The sequence below is a fragment of the Mus caroli genome, unplaced genomic scaffold (assembly GCF_978045245.1).
Source record: "Mus caroli unplaced genomic scaffold, Mus_caroli_1 scaffold_3, whole genome shotgun sequence".
NCBI classification, from domain to species: Eukaryota; Metazoa; Chordata; class Mammalia; order Rodentia; family Muridae; genus Mus; species Mus caroli.
This window is the reverse complement of record NW_028227258.1, coordinates 59,503,605-59,524,386: the sequence shown is the minus strand read 5'-3', so window position 1 is coordinate 59,524,386 and position 20,782 is coordinate 59,503,605. Positions and strand designations below refer to the sequence as shown.

Here is a 20,782-nt window from a genome sequence, read left to right as displayed (position 1 = left end):
CAGATTCAACTCCAGAGATGAAAACTCTTCTCTTGGTGCTGACAACATCTGTTTTATTTTGAAGGTTGCTAAGGAGAGTCCTGGCTGGGCCAACATTGTTCCAGCCCAGGACTTCACAGAGCGCCTCGAGCGCAGGCTCCTGACTGCAGGAATGAAAGCAGATAAGCCTGCTCCTTTCGCTCTTTAGATATCAAAGCCCCACTTTGCTCACAGGGCTACCACCTCCACACCCCGCTCACCCCCGTCTCAGTCCCAACTAGCCTTTCCCTACCGCTTACTCTCTAAGGACACTTTCCCTTGCACCACACTACCACTCGCAAGTTCCCATCCATTTCTTAGGGACAGACAGACAGACAGGGAGTGCACCTTGAGCCAGCATAGGACCTCTATATAAGACAGAGAAGAATTCCATAGGAGCTGGAGACATGCACATGTAAGAGAAGGATTAGCATCAGACAGACGATGAAGTCTTTTACCGCCCTTTAAAGATCAGTGTTGCCTCCTTAATCAAAGAAAAATCAAGTGTCTTTGTCAGGGCCCAAAGCCCTGTGAGGGCAGTGAAGAGCTGACCATAGGCTGACCACTGTGGAAATGAAGCAGGTGGGGAGCCAGCCACACCCCGCCAGCCCCTCCCACCTAAGCTGAATTGAATGATCAAGGCCATTACCACCCTTGAACAAAAGGAGCTACTACACATTCCTCCCCGTGGTCAGATGCATAGGAAAAAAGACAAGGGGCACTACAGGAAAGAGATCAGGTCAAAGCCAGCAATCTCATGTAAGACATGGTAGGATCACATAGATGACAAAGCAGGGATACCAAAGAGCAAGAAGGGTAAAGTTGGGCACAGCAGGGAGAACACAAATGACAAAGTGAACACAGCAGGAAGGACACAGATGACAAAGTGAGGACACCAGGGAGCACATATGACAAAAAGAAGACTTACCAGGGAGCACACATGAAAATGTGAGGCATATACCAGGGAGCACATACATAACGAAGGAGGGCTTACCTGGCAGCACACAGCACATACATTACAAAATGAGCACTCTCCAGGGAGCACACATGATAATGAGATGACAATCTATCAGTGGACATAGGACAAGTAGAACACAGCCACAATCACATATATGATAAGGAAGGGCGCTCCAGGGATCACATACATGACAAGCGGGATGACACAGTGAGGACACCAGCCATGTTCCCATGTTACAAGCTGCTATAAAACATGGGGTGAGGTGACACCTCCACCCCTCCACCTGGGGCAGCTCCAGGACTGGGAGCCTGAAGAGAGACAGGGAGGAAGATGGCCCCTACTGTAAATGATATTTGCAGTTAAAACTACCAGGGGCTACCAGCGCATCAAGGGTAGAAAACATTCGCCATTAGCTGGAGGAGTGGCTGCTCTTTCTCAATGAGCTTCAGGGAGCCCTAGCCCAGGGCAGAAATACCCAGGAGTCTAAGTAAAGAGAAGAGAGTGGATGTCTCTGTAACAAAGCCACTGCAAAGAGCCATTCACCTCAGCTCTCTCAGGCAGACACTCTCAACAACAAAGAAGCCACTTCCTCCAGCAGGGGCATGGAGGCAAACGCCACCCATGCTTGCCCTTGCTGGCCACACTGCTACAACCCATCCGGCTTCCTTGTAACTGGGAGCTCAAGGACACTTGTCTGAGCTACACATCTACATGGGGCAGAATGCCCAGCACACCACACACTTCCTGAGTGCAGGAAGGATTAAGCAGAGAGGCTAAAAGGCATTCCTCAAGCTACTTACTCACCTAGCCAGGTCACGCTTACACCAGACGGGGCAGACATGGCCTCTGCCACCTTATGCCAGCTCCTGTTGTGTCCAGGAGCCCAGAGGGCCACAAGGCAAAGATAGTAGCCCGAGTTTTCTTTGCTAACATCTCGCACCAGTAGATGGTAAGAACGGGTATCCACGTGGCTGAGAGCAACGTGTGGTGAGCTGTGGAGCAGGGAATCACGGTCCAGCCGCGCCAGCATGTGGGAGGCAAGCAAAGAGGTATCGGGTGTCTTTTTGAAGTACCATGTCACCTCAGGCCGGACATCATCCACACGGTCTGTTGTGATATTGCAAGAAAGATCCAGGTCCTTTCCTTCAGTCACAGACACTGTCCTGGGCACGGCCAGTTGCAGAGCTGGAAGAGGTAAAACAAGCCCATCGAGTGATTGCGTGACGTGTGTCCCCTCTCCTCCCTTCTCCTTACCTCCCTCATGATCGCCCCTTTAGGTTGATTTATGGTGTTAAAATTAGAAGGCTTTGTGCAGTTGAAAGTGCTTGAGGAATAGTTAATGAATAAATTCATGACACACACTAAATTGGTGTTGGAAAAGAGCAACAAAGAACACCAGTAAAACACGCCTATGGCTTTACTTATTGTACTTATTGTAAGTAGATTCTGAGAATAACAACAGGGGTGGGTACTATTATGGTCATTTACTGAAGCGGAGGCGGAAGCACACAGTAGCTCCAGGTAGAGCCCTCCCTAGCATCACTGGCTCCAGCATCCTGGGGGCGGGGTGAAAACTCCTACGCAGATGAGCCAGGAAAGTGAAACCAGACAATTTTCCTAGTGATTCAGCCCTTCACAATGTGATGTATGTAGACTACGGTTCCTTCACAGTGCGACTTATATAGACTATCGTTTTCTTAGACACACCTGGCTAAACCTCAAGCAGGAGACACACACTGAACCCCAAACCCAATGAGTTCTGGATTCTCCATGCTACTGTTCTCTCATGACTGGGGACAATTAAAGTAAGCTATATTTAGGTAAATCCTTGAAGTATTTAGTGTCCCTGACTCAAGAGAGGTCTTGTTCAGCATTCCATTGCCAAAGCTTTTAAATGGAAACATTTTACTCTATTCAGGGACTTTTTTTTTTTTTTTTTTTTTTTTTTTTTTTTTTTAAAGATGTGAAACATCTGTAATCAGAGTGGAAAATTTCAAGTTACAATGATGCTCTGGGAACTGTCACTAAATGACAGACAGCTAACTTCTCCCTGTGGAGGCAAATGAGGCACAGTCCCCGTCTTCCAGCAAAACCAATTCAGCAGCCACAGCTCTTCCCAGGAAGCTCAGGGACAAAGACTGGTGCCCAGTTCAGAAAACACCCATCCTAAGAGCCTATGGCCTCTGGAAGATATTGCTTCCATATGAATATTTACAAATCTTGACATATATTTCAAATAATTATTTTAAGCCAAGTCCAACATCCATCCCAACACATGACAGAAAATGAGGTGGGCATAGTATTAGGAAAAAGGGGTTGAAAGTTGTTTGTTCTTCTGTCTCTTTACAGATCAAATGCATTCCTAGGGCCCAGAAACACTGGCAGCAAGGTCTTTGCAGCTGTGTAGTCTACTTTGCCATTTTCTCAGTGAACATGGCTAAATATCTGTCCTATCACTAACCATGGGTTTTACATATATGGAGAATAACAATATATTTTAGATTCGTGGGTCTGACATTGGAAGATGATATAGAGCAAGCTGCGGGGAGGAGTTCTAAGGATTCGGAATGCAAGAGGAGATGTGGGCAAAGCCTGTGGCAATCCAGGCTTTCTCCAGGAGAATATGGCTAAATCTTCTTAAGTATGAGTAGTATCGCCACAGGAGGACTTACCACAGAGGTGACACAGCTTTTCTATAAATGGCTCTGTGTCACTTACAATGCCACGGTGGTCAGTGAGCATGACCAGTCACCTGTGACCAGTACAGAGATTGATTAAAAGCAAAAGACCACCCCACAGTTGGGTATGGTGGGACATGTCCTAGCATTTGGAAGGCAGAGGCAGGCAGATCTCTGTGAGTTCAAGATAAGCCTGTGAGTTTTAGGCCAGTAAAACTGTCTAAAAACATAAATAAAGATATAGAGAGGTTACAAGGACAGAGGGAGAGGAATGAGGAGGGAGAGAGGGCGCACACAAGTGAGCTCATATCCCTTGAGCAATGATTCTTAACTTACGATCCACAGAGAATTTAGGGAGCCTGTGCACGTGGATGGGACATTTGTTCCTATTTCTATTTTCATTAACCTGCACTGAGCTGAGACATCGCATCTCCTGCCTTGGTGAAAATAAGTAACAAGGTGGTATAGTATGGCCTATACCCAGGGCTTGGTCACCGACAGAAATAAGAGGTCTTCTTCATACATGACTTTATAGTAGTAGACATCTGAACATCATCTTAATTCACTGCTCCCTAGAAATTCAGATGGTTGTGAGGCCTGCAATATGGCTTATTATTCACGTGTTAATAATGAAGCAAAGTACTAGTATAAAACAAATTTGTCTTAGAGATATTTTCCTAACTACTTCAGTTATAATTCTTCCTCTGTCACCTTGTGTATTATGTTTCATGAATTTAGAAGGTTACAGGCTTCAAAAGACAGCCAAAGAGGCCCATCACACACAAAAAGATCACAAGGCCAAGTGTGTTGGTACAAGCCTGTAGTCCCAGCTATTCTGGAAGCTAAGGCTGGAAGAATAGAAGTTCAAGGCCAACTGAAGCAACTCAGCAAGGTCCTACCCCCAAATAAAAAGGGCAACATACCTAACCAATAGGTGCTTGTCAAGCAAATGGGAGGCGCTGGGCTCAACACCAGAAGGGATGGAAAGGCTGCTACCTCAGGTTGGAGCTAGCTGCTACAATCTGCCTGACTGAGAGAGCACCAGTCATGTAACCAGATGCTGTAGGGTTTGAGGGACCATGTTTACAACTGAAATTCCTTCATCCAACGGTGAACCTGCTGCAAAGCTAAGCTCTTGACCCTGCCCTGCCACATTAGACTAGTTGTTTGATGTACACTGAATAGCTACAGGCTTCCCGTGGAAGGAGACCTTAGTCCATGGGGAAAGTCATTTCGGCAGCCAATGGAGCAAAGGCCCACAGTGATGGCCATGCCTTAGCTGCCACAAGCCACTCATGGAGATGTTCACCCCCTCTTTCAGATCCCAGAAATGCTGCCCAAAACCATGGACGTTGCAAAAAACGATCCCTGGTTATAACTTCCTGCTTTCCTTTCCAGCAAACACAACTGGCCACACACTCACATTCCTGAGCAGGGAATCAGTCAGCCAAGGTCTCCCAGGAGGCAGGAGCCTCCAATATCAAAAGATATTAGACTCCTAGACAACCAAGCACACCCAGGCTATCCCTAGCAGTGACATTAGCCTGCAATGGCTTCTCTGTGCTGTCCTTGTGGAAGCTGCAGGCTCCAGTGACCTGGGTTTGAGCCTGCAGTACCTCTGAGCCCAAGGCCCAGCGCAGTACTGAGCACAGTATCAATGCTTCCTATCAATGCTTGCTGAACAGTAAAGTCAATAATGGTTTCTTCTCTTGTTTCTCTTCTGTTTTTGTAGACTTCCTAATGTGCCTTTTCTGTCTGTCTTATTTCTGCAGTTGGGATTTTTTTTTTAAAGGTATTTTTGCAAAGTATAGGACAAAAATTAATTTATGTGGGCCTCTGGCTGGACTCTCTGGAATATGTAGACATAGAAAACCTGAAGAGGCCTGGACCTTGGGGAGTCTGTCACCTGGCAGGGGACGGTGCATCTTGGGGTGGAAAGGCAGGTCCAGAGGTGGCCTTAAGCAAGTTTGGCATCAGCCACATATACAACTCAATAGCTATCAGGGAAGGCAGACCCAAGGTCTCAAGGACTCAACAGGTAAACAAACAAACAAACAAACTAAAGCCATAGGTGTGACCAGATCCACCCACAGCTCCAAGGAATACCAGGTGGCCTCTAACAGGCCATCATTCTTAACCTCTGAGTCAGACAGGAACCTTCCTATGCAAGATGAGCAGTAGCCCAGGTTCCCAAAGCAGAGAGCAGGAAGGCAAACCTCAGCTCAAAGCAGAAGCACTCTTCAAGCTACCAACATCACTCTGGTCCCTTCCCCCAGAAGGGGAGGCTGGGGTAGCCCTTTTATGGTCTAGTCCCACATACAGTCATTAGTCTCAATCAGGGGTGACACCATTTTCAAAAGCTCACCTGTCGGCTGGATCACCACAGTGGCCACTTCCACGGCTTTTTCTTGGATTTCTTGCCAGCTGCCCTGCTCTGTGATCCACTCACTGACCACACATCTGTAAGAACCCTGGTCCGCAGAGAGCGCCCGGGCTACGGAGAGGCGGTAGGCGTCACTGCCTACTGTGTCCAGGCGTACGTCCCCACTGTGGTAGCGCTGCTCATAGCCAGGGCCTGGGTGAAACCTGCCCTCGTGGCTTAGGGCTAGGATGCTTCGGTGCACTGGGCCACGGTGCAGTTCCCACCGAAGTGCCAGGTGTGTGTGCAACGGTGACGTGGTAGATGCGATACATCGCAGCTCAAAGGGCTCCCCCTCACGCAGGCTCAGGCCTGGAGGAGGCCGGGAGCTGGGGCCCACCACCAGGGCATCTGCCAGCACTGTGGGGGGCAGAGAGAAGATGTCAGTCAATAGTCACCAAAGGTCCTTCCCCATAAGGAAAGAACAGGCTACCTTCCATGACTTTGGCCTTCAGCCATGGAAGCTATCCAAGTTCCACACTAAAGTGATCCACCCACAATCTCAACTGACTTTCTGACTTGAAAACAAAACAAAACAAAACAAAAACCAGTAAGAAAAATGAGACAATAAACCGACTCCTGCTAGAATGGGTTTGTGGGTGCTTCTGTCATCACCATGATGAGCGTAATGTGCCCTCTGTGCCTCAGTTTCCTAGAAAGGGGGATAATGACTGTACCCACTTCATAGAGTCAACAGGGGAGCCCAGCAGGTGCCAGGTCAGTGCTTGGCATCAGGACAAAATAGCCCAGTATGACTGCCAAACAATCCTCTGGTTAGAACACGGAGCTGGAGGAGGGAGCCTTCAATTTAGAGACACGGGAGCTGCCAAGAGTCAAGATCCCCAGGGAGAGATGATGGATGGCAGGAGGTGCCTGTGGCTCATGAGACGATGGATGGCAAGAGGTGCCTGTGGCTCACGTCCTGGGTAGTGCATAGCCACAGCACAGGAAGGGGACAAGAATTACTGGGGTTTCTGCTTCTAACTCTTAGCACCTACTGGAAAAAGCCACCACTTCAATAGTCTAGGAAAGGGGTGAGCTCAGAAGGGACAGTGACAGATGCTGGTGATCTGGTAGTCAGGCTGTCTACCAAAAGCTGGGAAAACCTGCCAAGCTTATCAGGAGCTACATACGTGGATCTTCAAGCAACACAATCCATCATCTTCCTTGGTGGTTCCCTTGATCACACACTCAGAAAGGGGTTACTCCAGATAACAGAAACCGGTTCTCCTCTAGAAGAACACCTCCCATGGGCCCATCTCTTCTACAAAATGAATATAGTGGCCCTTCTAGGACACACCTCAGTCTGTGAGGACAGCTAGCATGGCTTCATTCTCAAGGCCAGCTCCTCACTGAGGAGAAAAGGATGGACAGATTTAAGAGCCATGAAGGTGAAGGCCAGACAGATGCTGGACCACCTCTAGCTCCTGCCAGAGACTCCACCTGGGCAGCCAGCCAGCCTCTCTCATGCACCCTGCTCTCCTGAGCCAAGAAAAGCTTCCCTGCTTCTCTTGCCTTCAAAGACTAGTCAAGAAGCAGAGAGATGGGGGGAGGGCTGGGGACTCTTGTGTCATCCTTTGCCTTCTCACAGTAAATCACTAGAGTGTATTTGACCTGAAAGGGGGGGGGGGTGTCTGTTGTACTGTTTAACTTAGTGCAAAAGTGTCTTATGGGAAATCTTTTCAAAAGTCAGGATTTCTTCGTCCCCAGCTCTACAAGTCAACTAGGACTATGCATATAGAGGTGATCACTCTACCCCCCATGCCCCAGTCTCCCAACCCCAGATAGAGTGGCACTATGTAGCTCAGGCTGGCTTTGAACTCCCTCTACAGTTCAGCCTAGGTTAGCCTCAAGCTTTGAATCCTCTTGCCTCAGCTTCCTGAGCACTGGGGATCACCGGTGTGTACCACCTTAGCCAGCTACATTCTAAACCTTTAATCAGAAGATGGGGGAGGTAGGTTTGATGGCTGGTGCTTTGGTACCTACTTTATGGCATGGCTGATATTTCACCCCCTCAGGGTTTGGTAAAGGATCAGCGATAGTGAGCCACAGCAGTTTCTTCCAGCCACAACAAAGAGTGGATTTGCCTCTCCTTTCCTATTATCATTTTCTACTTTCCACATAATTGTAAACACTCCTGCCCTGATACAAATATTTCCAGAAACAAGCCAGGGCACAAATAAATGGACAATTAATAATAATGATGATGTTTCTGTTTTGTTAACCTCAAATTAAAATGGCTCCTTCTAGCTCATTTACTAATGAGCTATGTCATTTTAAGCAAGTAATTAACCTATGCTCTTCCATCTCATGTGTAAAGTAGGGAAATAGCCTATTCCTATATTCTTCATGGGATGCAGATAATTGAATGTGTGAGCAAATCCAACAGCACTTGGAAGGCAGGGAAAACTCAAACTCAGGATATTCCAGATGCTATGATGTCAGCTTTGCACAGCTGGGTTCGTGAAAGAGCAGTAACCACATGGTTTTCCGTCTATAAACAGCAAGTACAACTTCTGTTGCAGACAGGTATTACCTCATAAAGATCACGGAGAAAAAGACATGAACTTGGAAGTATCTATTCCTACCATAAAGCTAAACCTCATAATGAGTGTCTACCAGCGAGTCTCTAAGCTGAATATTTGCTATGACATGGCTGGAGAGGCCTGGCTTGGGTTAACTCTCCTGTGGCAGGCTGTGTTGTACAGAGGAAGCTGAGGCACAGACTGAGCCAGGAGCCACTTAGCAGACAAATGGCAGAGCCCGAAGCCAACTGCATAGGCAAGCTGTCTGTAGAGCTGTAATCTCACAGGTGGCCACACCGGACTGCCTTCAACTCACTGGCCATAAGATGCATCAGGATTACACTGGGAAAGGAGACGGGGCTCTCAGCGGTCACCTGGCCCACCCTCTGCCCATCATCAGGTAAGACACCAACACTGCAACAGACAGGGGACTGAGCCTCTTTGCAGCAGCAGAATGGCAGAGGAAGGTTGGCCCCTTGTAAGGACTGTACCTTTAACCTGCACTGTGTCCTCATAGTTGCCCTGGACAGTAGCGTCCGTGCTCGGGGTGGAGCACTTATAGTGGCCTTGGTCTGAGGGCTGGACATTCTTTATGTGCAGTTCCACAGCATCGTTGGCAGTTCTCCTCAACAGGATATCGCCCCGCTGCAGCCGCTCCCGGTACAGCTGCGCCGGGAAGCCCACCTCCCAGGTGCTAGCAAGCTCCACGAAACTGCTCCCTGAAGACGAGAAGCTCCAGTCGAAGTTCTGCTCGCTGGGGCCATCATAGTCGCTGACATTGCAGGGGATCACCAGCTCAGTGCCCACCACGCGAACCAGGGTGCCCGCAGGGACTCTCACCACGCGCCCGCGGCAGACAGCTGCAATGACAGGGAACGAAAGAAAGTGACACCTGAAGGATGCTTCTGCTCTGGGACCTACACGCATCAGAATCTCGAAGAAAATGGACCCTGCAGAAGGGGATTAAGCCATTGCTGAAATTATGGGTTGGAAGTAGCACCTTAAAATGAATGCCTTCCACACAACCAGTTTCCCTGGGCTGACAGGCAGACTAAATATGAAAAGTGGGCCAACCATGGCCTCGCATAGTTTTGTCTCTTCTCTTAGGATTTAACAGATCGTTATATGCAACGAGATATGGAGAGGTTCTGTATTTAAGAAAAAGGACATGGCTAAGCATTTATTTATATTTCTGCCCACCCCACATTAACCTTCATCCCTAGAGACCATTCCCCAGACCTGATTTATAATGATCGATGCCAATTTTCAAATCCTAGAACAGCCTGCTGATAAAATGATTTAACTCCTATTATCTGACATTGGTTATAAATTATTTTTAAAATATGACAATTCCACCAAGTATTAATTTTCTATTTTCTGGCTCATTTCCTTCTCTCTACTCTTCACCCTGATCTAAACTCAGAAGGCGATGGGGAAGCTCCGAGGGAGGAGGCTGGCTGGTGCTGTTAGGAATACAGCGGCTTGTGGTGGAAGAGAAGCGCAGTGGACAGGGGCCAGTCGACTGGCACTGCCTGCCAGGAGAGCCTTGATCCACAGACCCTTAGGGATAGGTATTTGCAAGTCCCTTTAGAAGGTCTCACTGCAATGAACTTCATTCAGCACAATTCTGGGGTGTTTATGATGTGAATTTGCATTTCCATTTTTTTTTTGATTTTTAATATTTTTATTACATATTTTCCTCAATTACATTTCTAATGCTATCCCAAAAGTCCCCCATAGCGCCCCCCACTTCCCTACCCACCCATTCCCATTCTTTTGGCCCTGGCATTCCCCTATACAAAAAAAATGATGCATTTCCATTTATAACAGCTAACTGTACCTTTCTTGATATTCTACAAATAGGTACAGCAGTGAGTCATACAGGAGATATCATGGGCTCTGTATCAAGGAACTAGGAGTTAAACCTCTCCTAGCTTGCCTTCCTTGATAATAAAGTGAGATAAGATGGTATCAGTGAATTACTAACAATGTTCAGCTGAGAGCCCTCTATGTAATATGGGTTCAATATGACGGCTTCCTACTGTCACTATTGTATTTCTGTGTGACTCACGCAAAATTCTTATGCTGAATTCTGAAACCCATATGTCAGAACACAGCCTTAATTGGGAATGTGGTCGCAGAAGATGTCGTCAGGCAAACTATGATGTGGTCCTATGGCATAGGGTAGGCCTCTGAGCCAGTATGACTGGCAACCTTAAAAGGGAGCGAATTTGAACGCACCAGGAGAATACTGTACATAGATGAAGGGAGAGATCAAGGTGATGCATCTAAGAACTGAGAACACCAAAGACTGGCAGCCAGCCAGCACAAGCTCGGGAGAGACAGGTCCGACCCTCCCTCCCAGCCTTAGAAGGCACAGACTCTGTGGCCACCTTGCTTTGACCTCTAGCTTGTAGAGAAAAAGCTGTGGTTAAAGCCACCTGGTCTGCAGCATCACTCCTAAGAACGAACTCAACAGGACTGCTTGTTTATTGCTGGTGTGATTCATGGTTTTCAAACCCTGTGGCCGCCTATTAGTGGATTCCAAAATGAATTTATAGTGGTTGTGTGTGCTTTTAAAGATGGAATTTTAAATGAACAGAAGCGATTAGAGTGCAAAGCTCTTGGTAAGGGATAAATATTGCCATTTGCAGCACTGTGTTAGGTAAACAAAGGTGTGTGTGTGTGAATCAGATCACGATGCAAACCTAACATAAATTTGGGTCAGGGTTGAAAAAAAAGAAGTTGAGGGACATTTTTTAAAAACTATATCTTGTTTCCTCTAACCTCAAACACATTATCAATTATCACCTCCTTTGGGAAAGGAGAAAGGAAGCAATCATACTAGAGAAATATTGACAGAGACAGTGTGAGACACTGTTCAAGGAAGGGGACCGACTGTCTTCCTGTCCTAGCTGTGCTGGGGTCAGACCCAAAACAACTTCCTGTCCTAAGAAAGGGGGTCAAACTCCAAATCACACCACTGTCCTTAAAAATCAAATAATGTAGGGCTGGGGATGGCACACAGAGTACCTGCCTCGTATGTGTGAGGCCCAGGGAAAATAAAGCATTGAAAATAAAGATGATAGATAGATAGATAGATAGATAGATAGATAGATAGATAGATAGATAGAAAGAAATAGATGATAGATATATGATGCATATACACATAGACTGATTGATGAATTAAATGAAATATTATATGCTTATAACCAACCCCGGCTACTCAAGAAGTCGAAGACCACTTGAGTCTAAGAGTTGGCAGCTCCTTCACATAACAAGACCCTATCTCAAAAAGCGGAACCTGGAGGAACAAGAAGTGGGGAGTAGGGGGCACACGCATGCTCTAACTACATCTGTATACACATATGAGATTACTGAAGAACGTTTTTCTTAAGAATTATTTATTATATGTGAGTACACTGTAGCTATCTTCAGACACACCAGAATAGGACATTGGATCCCTTTAACAGATGGTCAGAAGCCACCATGTGGTTGCTGGGAATTGAACTCAGGACCTCTTGAAGAGCAGTCAGTGCTCTTAACCTCTGAGCCATCTCTCCAGCCCCAATGAAGAACTTTTTAAAGATCAGGAGGAAAAATGTAAAAGTTATTAAAGTCAGAAGTATGGGGTGGTTGCATATTCTAGCATACAGCATGGGAGAATAATGCCAGGCTCTGCTGACCGGTGCTATAAAACAGACTGTCTTCTTCCCACAGCAACTCAGTGCCTACAGACACTGCCCATGGCCTCAGTCAGTACTTGGAGCAGACTCCGGCTGACCCTGAATCTCAGATCCTAGGAATGGGGACCTGGACAAAGGTCAGGGAGATCATAATTTCCTCTGGATATTTTCAGCTTCTCCCAAAGATACCTTTGCTCCTGGTAGACCCAGGTCCTATACAGAGGACTCACTGTACAGTTGCCACTGGGCAGCAGTCCTGCCCATATAAGGAACAAGGTCTGGGTGAACACTCAGACCACAGAGGCAAAGATCAGCCTGTGACTCAAGCCTTCCATGCCATTCCCTGCACGCTCCACCATGTACACCCATGTACACACATGCCTTTCTTCTGCTGGACGTGGCAGTTTTCTTGCAGTTGGCCCTCATGTTTTTAAAGCTAATTTCCATCTCTGGTAACTCAAGAGTTTTGACATAAAATATTTATCTACCCACAGTGACCAACTTTCAACAGCCGTGATCACCACTGCTCAGAAAGGAAACAAGCGATCAATTCTTTGCTTAGTTTTAGAGATGAGCAGACAATTCGGGATCTCCTATGCCAACTTTCATACGGTGGCAGCACAGCAGTGACCTTCAAAGGACAACCACTGAGCCCTCTGCCCAAGTTTCCATCTCTATAAAGTGGGAGCCAGGGCACTCAGGAAGATGGCTCAGTCAATGAAGTACTTGTCACTCAAGCACAGGGACCTGAATTCAGGTACCCAGTGCCCACATAAAACGTCTTGAATGGTGTTGTACAAGTGTAACCTAGTGTGGTGGGATGGGGCAGACAGACAGAGGTGGATTCCAGAGGTTTGCTGGTCAGCTTCAGTCTAGCTAGTTAAAGGTGGAAAGCCATTGAGGAGGACACTCAATGTATACCTATAGCCTCCAAGCTTACACACACACACACACATGCAGGCACACCTGAACACATGCAAACTCCTACACATGAACATGTATACATATATACACCGCATACACAGAGAGAAAAGAGAAAAGAAAAAAAATGTGACCATGATCACCGCTCCATCCCACCCCTTACCCCTGGGCTGTGGTAAGGCTCAGATGAACCAGTGCATAGTACTTACAAAAGTGCCTGGCGTGTGGTGAGGGTCTCAGAGAATGTTTGAGGTGGAAAACTCTAGAAGAAACTTGACCATAACCACTCACCTTGCAAGGCTCACAAGAGAATTTCCAAATGTGTAAATATTTCGTATTTCTACCCCTTGGCAAAATGTCTCCCAGGGCCTCCAGGTCTGAGTCTACTTTCCTTCCAAGGTTTCTGTCTTTATTTCTGGCGACTGGAGTTTTGGAAATAAATCCAGCTTATTATCTCAATTCTCCCAGCTTTTTCCCACATGGCTACCAGAATCCTCTCTTTTCCTTTTTAGTTTTTTTTTTTTTTAAAACACACAAATTCTGTCATCCCATGGATCAGACTTTTTAAAAGATTTATTTAATTTTTATTTTTGTGTGTTAGCATTTATCTATCTACAAATATATCTATATGCTATGTGCATGCCTGGTGCCTTTAGAGGCCAAAAGTGGGTGCTGGACCCCCTGGAACTGGAGTTACACAGTTGTAAAATGACACGCAGTTGCTGGGAATCAACCCCAGGTCCTCCAGTAGAACAGCCACTGCTCGTAACCCCCGAGCAATCTCCCCAGTCCTATGGATCAGAATTCTTCAGTGGATGCTTATCATAGATAGCAAGCACTTCTCTCAGTAAGCTCCCTCATACTGCAGCCACCCTGGTCCAAGCTCCCATTTCTTACCGCCATTACTGCAATAACTCCCTCACTGGTTTCTTGGCTTTCTATCCACTACAATGCATCCTTTCAAAACCACACAGTAGATTATACTTCCCTCCACCCCAAACTCTCCAGTCACTTCACCTCCAAATCCTTACTTAGTTTTCTAGACTCTATATTCTAATCCTCTCCCTCCGTGATACTCAGACACACTTAACTCTTAAGATTTCCTTAGACAGGCAAGAGCCAGTCTAACTTTAGGGAATTATGCATGTATATGTATGAGTACACATGTGTGTGTGTGCATGTATGTGCATGTGCACATGAATGCAGGTACCCATGGAGGATAGACACTTCAAATGCCCTTGGATGTGACCTAACATGGTTGCTGAGACCTGAACACCTCCAGAGACTTTGCAAGAGCAATATATGTTGAACACTTAACCACTGAGCTGTCTCTCCAGCTCAATCCTCAGGTCATTTGCATATCGCTTCAGGCCTGAACACTGGAGGTCATTCACCCTACTGGTTCTTCAACCAACCTTTCCTGGTCCCCTAAAATGGTCCCATTTTTATTGACCTCAAAACTTCCTCTTACCACTGGTCATTATACTGTAGCTTATATGCACTCATAGGATATTATTATTATTATTAATCATCTATCCCTTCCCATTAAGAGCAGTGACCATTATGTGTCTATAGCAGTACCCGGTTCACAAGCTATCCAATAAGTATCTGCCAAATGGAAGACATGCAAGGTTCTCCACCACCTGGCCCATGGATACCACTCTGGCTTCATTTCCTAACATCCTTCCCCACTAATGCTTATACTTCAACAAAAAACAACCTACCTTCCTTTCTGGAAGTGCCACCATGCCTGAGTTGCCTAGGGCCTCTGCTTCATTGTCTCCTTTAGCCAGCATCCCTTCCCAGCAAGCCTCCTGCTCATTCACTGTCTCCTTTGGCCAGCATCCCTTCCCAGCCACCCTCCTGCTCAGAGGAGGCTTCAGCACCATCTCCCCTCCGTGAAGCATCTCTTTCCCCCAGATCACTCAAGTACTCCTTCCTCAAATTCTACTGCAACCTGTGCAAGTACCTGGATGGAAGCTAAGTTACAGTGTCACTGGGGAACCAAGCCGGTGGAAGCAGATGCTTGAAAGAGCAAATTCTAATCTGAAAGCCCACGAGCCTAAGCAATGTCTTGCACCCAAGAACCTGGGTTGTCCTCTCATCCGAGTAAATGGAGATTTAAGATTTGGGTAGCAGAGTTTCAACTTGCCAGCAGCAATCTGGTATTTAGTACAGATTCCCCTTAATATTGTTAAATAGCGGCAAACGATACTTAAAAATAAATATAACATGTAACAGGGAGAGCATATGGCAACTCTCAAATCAAGAAGAGTGTCTGCAGAGCCACACTTGCCAATTTTTGTCACAACCTTTGGTAACAGCTGATGACTGAGGGAAAGAAGGGGAAGACAAACTCCCTCTGAGTTTCCAAGCGCTACCAGTGCTTCAAATTAAGAGTCCTAATCGTTTCTGAGCCTAGACAATGTTACCATAGCTCTGCACAAAAATGTTTTTTATAAGGAACAACTCATGGCCAGTGAGGTGACTCAGTGGGTAAGGGGTGCTCGCTGTGCCAGCCCGGCCACCCCAGCTCCATCTCCAAAAGGCATGTAAAGGTGGAAAGGGAAGTCGCTCTACGAGTTGTCCTCTGACCTCCACCCACATGCTGAGGCATGCATGCCCTTACACAGGCAGGAAGACACACTGGAGTAATAAATAAAATGGTTAAAAAAAAAAAAACTTTTTTAAAAATGAAGGTTTTATTTGTTCCCAGGGGGCCAATAAAAGAAACCTTTATATGAAAGCCCTTTAGTTTAAAGTTTTGTTTCGTCTGTTTTATAGTCCAGGCTGGCCTCAAACTCAATGTCTTGAACGCTGGGAATATGTGCTTGTGTTACCGGGCCTGCTGGAAACCATTCCTCCGCTAACTTTAAAGTACTACTGGGAGTCAGCTGGGAGAGCACTTGCTTAAGGTGCATGAAGTACTGGGCTCACCCGTCCGTCCGCACTGCATAAAATGAGCCTGGAGGCAGGGGGATGGGTGAGAAGCCCAAGAACCTCTGCAGCTACACAGCCAAGGTAGCCTCGTTTACACAGGAGCCTGCCTCAAATAAATAAATAAATAAATAAATAAATAAATAAATAAATAACTTACTATTGAGGACATTATCATGTTGCATTACAAAAATCCACCTGAAAAAAGCTACTATTTAAAAAAAAAAAAAAGACCAACACTGTGGAACAAGTGTACTATCCTACTCCAGAAAACACAACCTACACAGAACACTTTAAATCTTCAAGACAGAAGAAGGGCACACAGGAGGGGATGAAGAAGGCTTCTACACCAAATACGCTAGTGCCCACTGCTAAGCATCACCATTGCTAAGAGTCCTGCACTTGCTGTGACAGCCCGCTCGGCTTGGGTCCCTTTAGAGACACCCCAAAACCATCCAGCCTCGGCACCCATTGACTTGGATTCTTGGTGGAACACAGCCCAAGGACGGAGTCATGGGAGGGGAAATCTGAGTGCTTGTGAGAAAACTCCAAGAAAACATGTCTCGGGACCTCAGTTTCTTCAAACCACAGGGTTGCTCTTGGAATGCGTCTCTGTGCTCGTCCCAGCTATCAGAAGGAGTGGGTTTGTTTCAGATTACTTGGTGTTGCTTGCCGCTATGAATCATAGGCCTACAGGAAAACATGTTTTTGTCACATGCAGCCTGCCCTGTGCATTTTACCAGGAAATGGTGATTGTACATTTTACTCACGTGACTCTTCTTAACCCTCAGAGTATAAATTGTCTGATGCTCTAAATAAAGTTAGCAATTGCACGAGACTTTAGTCCGCCTCATTTTTTTAGGATCCATTCTACCAGGTCCCCAATTAGAGCAGTAAACAGATTCTCATTTAATTTTCTTCTTAAGTCCACAGGGGGGTAAAAATATTTAGTACAACTGCAGCTAACTTCATCTATCATTATTCCAACCTGTAAGTCCTCCCCTCCTCTCAAAATATAAAATTCAGATTTCTTTTTGTACCCTGGCTTGAAGGAGCATCAGTATTAAATATGACATTCAACTATGAAAATCATGTAGCATACATTGCAAATGTTATCTTCTTCCTTTTCTACTTTCCATGCTGCCTTGTGAGTTTAGCCTTTTATCTTATTTTAAGGTTCTCTTTGCGCTTGTATGTGTATTTCATTGTAAGTTCTCTCGAACATCTGGGGGAGGAGGTAAATAAGTCAGAGATCTAAACAGTGGGTAACTCAGATCCCCCTTGTGGGGACTGATTCTCGTATGATAAACTGGTGTGGATCAGACAGCTACCTTTGAGAATCAGCACGTGGTCAGGTTGAAACAGCCTAGATCAATGCCTCCCTGAGGGGTAAGTCACAGTCATGTGAACCCAATGGTGTCCCATGTCTCTGCTCTAGAGAAATCTATCAGTTCTCAAGTGGTTTAAGTCCAAACACAGAGCTTCGAACACCTCACAGGGCCAAGAAATAACTCTCAAGTTCAGCAACACAATGAGGGCTAATCTGTAGAGAAAAAAAAAAAAATCAACTTTTGGGAGGTGGGGAGTCCAGCTGAGAAGTGACCCTGGCAAGTGATGCTGGGCTTTTTTTCACACAATGGTTCTCTCAAAGAGACATTGGAGGGCAGGGCAAATTGCTGGGATGCTAAGCACAAAAGAAAAACCAACAGGTTAACCCATGAGTATATCCCAGCACTTAGGAGGCTCAAGTAGGAGGATCCCAGAGAGTGTGAGGCCAGCGCTGTGAATCGCAGGTCGGCCTGGGCGACAGAGTAAGATCCTGCTTCACACAGCAAATCCCTTAACAAGTGCCTGGCATTTTAAAAACATCCTCGCAGGAGGGGACACCAAAACTGGAACTCTGAATTCACAAAGCAAGGCAGGTAAAGCTTTTGACTTCTCAGCTACAAGCCTGGAAGGGCCATGCTCCTGGATCAAAAGCAAAGCTGGAAACGGAACTAGAGCCAGCAAGACGGAGCGACCGAGTTACTCATCCGAGAGGGTGAAGTCTCTTGACTCCAGGTGCACAGGTGCACCAGGAAAAAGCCTATCTTCTTGGTCAGAAGATGAGGTCATCCAGGGAGAGAACAGCTCCTCCATGGTCAACTACTTCTTATGGGACAGTCACAATACTAGACCTTGGGCCAGAGAGACTGCTCCATGGAAGACCTGGTAAGTGCAAGGCCCCTGGGATCAATTCCTACTACCACAAAGATTGAGTTAAAACAATGAGCTGGAGAGATGGCTTGGTGGTCAGGAGTGTGCACTGGTCTTGGGAAGGAGTTTAGTTCCCAGCATCCACTTTGGGAAGCTCATAATCTCCTGTGACTCCAGCTCTGGGGGATCTGACACCTTCTTCTGGCCCTGGAGGGCACTTGTACATACATGTGTATACACATGAACACACATATGCATGGATGGAGGTAGTAAAAAAAATGTTAAAAAATGAGATGCTAGAACCAAATCGCTAAATTAAAAAGGAGAAAGCACACACCAGAGACAGAGCCAAAGGGATGGAGATACTGATATTCCCAGAAATGGATATTAAAACAACCATGACTTATTAAAGAACTAGCAAACAGGATTTTAACCTACTAAACTGGAATCTATTAAAATGGAAATTTAAACTCTAGAAATAAAAAATACAATAACTAATATTAAGGAGTCACTAAGTGGTTGTGTTAGCAGATTAGCCGTAGCATAAAAGCATCCAGTAAGTGGATCAAAAACACACAAAGAAGGAGGAGAAATATGAGGGGCACAATAAAAAGGTTACAAATGTGTGTGATAGAGTCCCAGAAGGTGTGAGAGAGAAACGAAATTCTTAAAGAGATAATGGCTGAGATTTTTCTTAAACCGAACGATACTATGTTGCAAAAACAAGCTACATTATATATCACAACCAGGATAAATCTGGGAGTGCAGCTCAGTAAAATTGCTGAGAGGCAGAGAAGGGAGCCATTGCACAACCGATAACTGACATTCAACAGAAACAATGCTCATAAAACCACGGAATGGCAGGCTTAAAGTGATTTTTCAAAAAGTAACTGCCAGCCTAGGGAAGGGGGATGGGGTACTTTTAAGTGGAAAGCAAAATAAATATGCTTTCAACCAATTCACCACAAGGAAAAGATAATTAATTGGCATCAAGAAGAAACACTAAGTGGAGTTCTTCAGACACAGAGCTGGTTCATCTTGAAAGCATGAAAACACAAGCAGGTGAAAAGGTAACAGAAATGGCTATGTGGGTAGCACTACAGAAACTGACCAAATAATAGCAGGGACATCTTTTGGGTTCAAAAAAAAATATATATATGCGTATATATGCATTCTATATACATAGTGGAAACATATGAATAGCAGGAAGAGTGCACTCAGTGGGCAAAGACACTTGCCACCGATTCTGACAGCCTGGGTCAGCAGGGGAACTGACTTCTATAAGATGTCCTCTGACTCTGTGTGCTCACATACACAACACCATGCAAAATAAATGAAAATGCGATCTTTTTTTTAAAACTCAGTAGTAGACACTGAGACGTCAACAATGGACAGGGTCTGTTGTTTTCAGCAACTTTAATTAAACTTAAATAATTAAATAAAGGGTACATTTAATTAAATAGCTTATAAAAATTCAAGCAAAATTAAAAACTTAGGCAAATTTCAACTTTTCTCCATTAATTCAGCTAAAAGTAAATTTGGCTGCAACAGTTACTGGTTAAATGTGTAACAAGGTGTGTCTTAATCTCTAGGGTAACCACAAAGATGAAAGGGCGGGGGTACATCTGAAATCACAGCACTTAAGAGGTAAAGGCAGGAAGATTAGAAGCCAGCCTGGTCTGCATGAGATTCTATTGCAAACAACCACCAAACAAAATAACGGAGCTGGGAAGGGAGAGAATAACACGTTGGGGAAGACATAGAAACACATCTTCTACCTAAAGTCACCAGAGTACCTCCCAGGGATTTAGTTTGTAATACATTCTGTCTGCTTTATTCATAGTGTACCATGTGTCTCTGACAGCCATGCTCTGAGCTGGGCACTATTCAGAGGACTAACACACCAGCAGGTAGGAGTCCCTAGCTTACCTCAAATTAAGAGGAAGCCCAACAGACAGCCTGAAGAGGGTCAGGCCAGCTTAAGTGAAAGACTGAGTCCCCAGCCTGGTGCCTTATGTGTTGAGCTATCATAGAACCCCAAGCTAGATCCGTTCTGCCTCTGTGGATTCTGTCTGCTCTGAGAGAAGGAAAAAAACAAATGGAAATTTCTTCTGAAATATTTCATATTCCCCAATGGCAATACAAAGAGTAGGCAAGAAAGCAATAGAAAAAGGAGTCACGAAGAAACAGAGTTCTAATAAGTAGACAGGTAAGAGATGGTAAAAAGAGGCTTGTTAAAATAATTTCATAGGGGTCAGAGACTCGGCTCACTGGTTATCTACTGTTCATTCAGGATTGGAGTTTGGTTCCCAATACTCACAGTAGCTCACAAGCACCTGTAACTCTAGCTCCAGAGCATCTGACTCCCTCTTCTGGATTCCAAGGGCACCCACATAAACACACACACACACACACACACACACACACACACACACACACACACT

At 45.7% G+C, this 20,782-nt stretch overlaps 1 protein-coding gene across 1 annotated transcript in view; it reads right to left on the bottom strand.

Annotated features, from left to right (window-relative positions):
* Ptgfrn (prostaglandin F2 receptor inhibitor) overlaps window positions 1–20,782 on the bottom strand; it is a 68,229-nt gene that overhangs the window by 29,448 nt on the left and 17,999 nt on the right. Inside the window, exons 2-4 of the mRNA XM_021158115.3 lie at window positions 9,090–9,458; window positions 6,020–6,433; window positions 1,781–2,161 (exon numbers count right to left, since the gene is read on the bottom strand). Coding sequence (XP_021013774.1) covers window positions 1,781–2,161; window positions 6,020–6,433; window positions 9,090–9,458 — 1,164 coding nt within the window. The remainder of the gene's footprint in view (window positions 1–1,780; window positions 2,162–6,019; window positions 6,434–9,089; window positions 9,459–20,782) is intronic.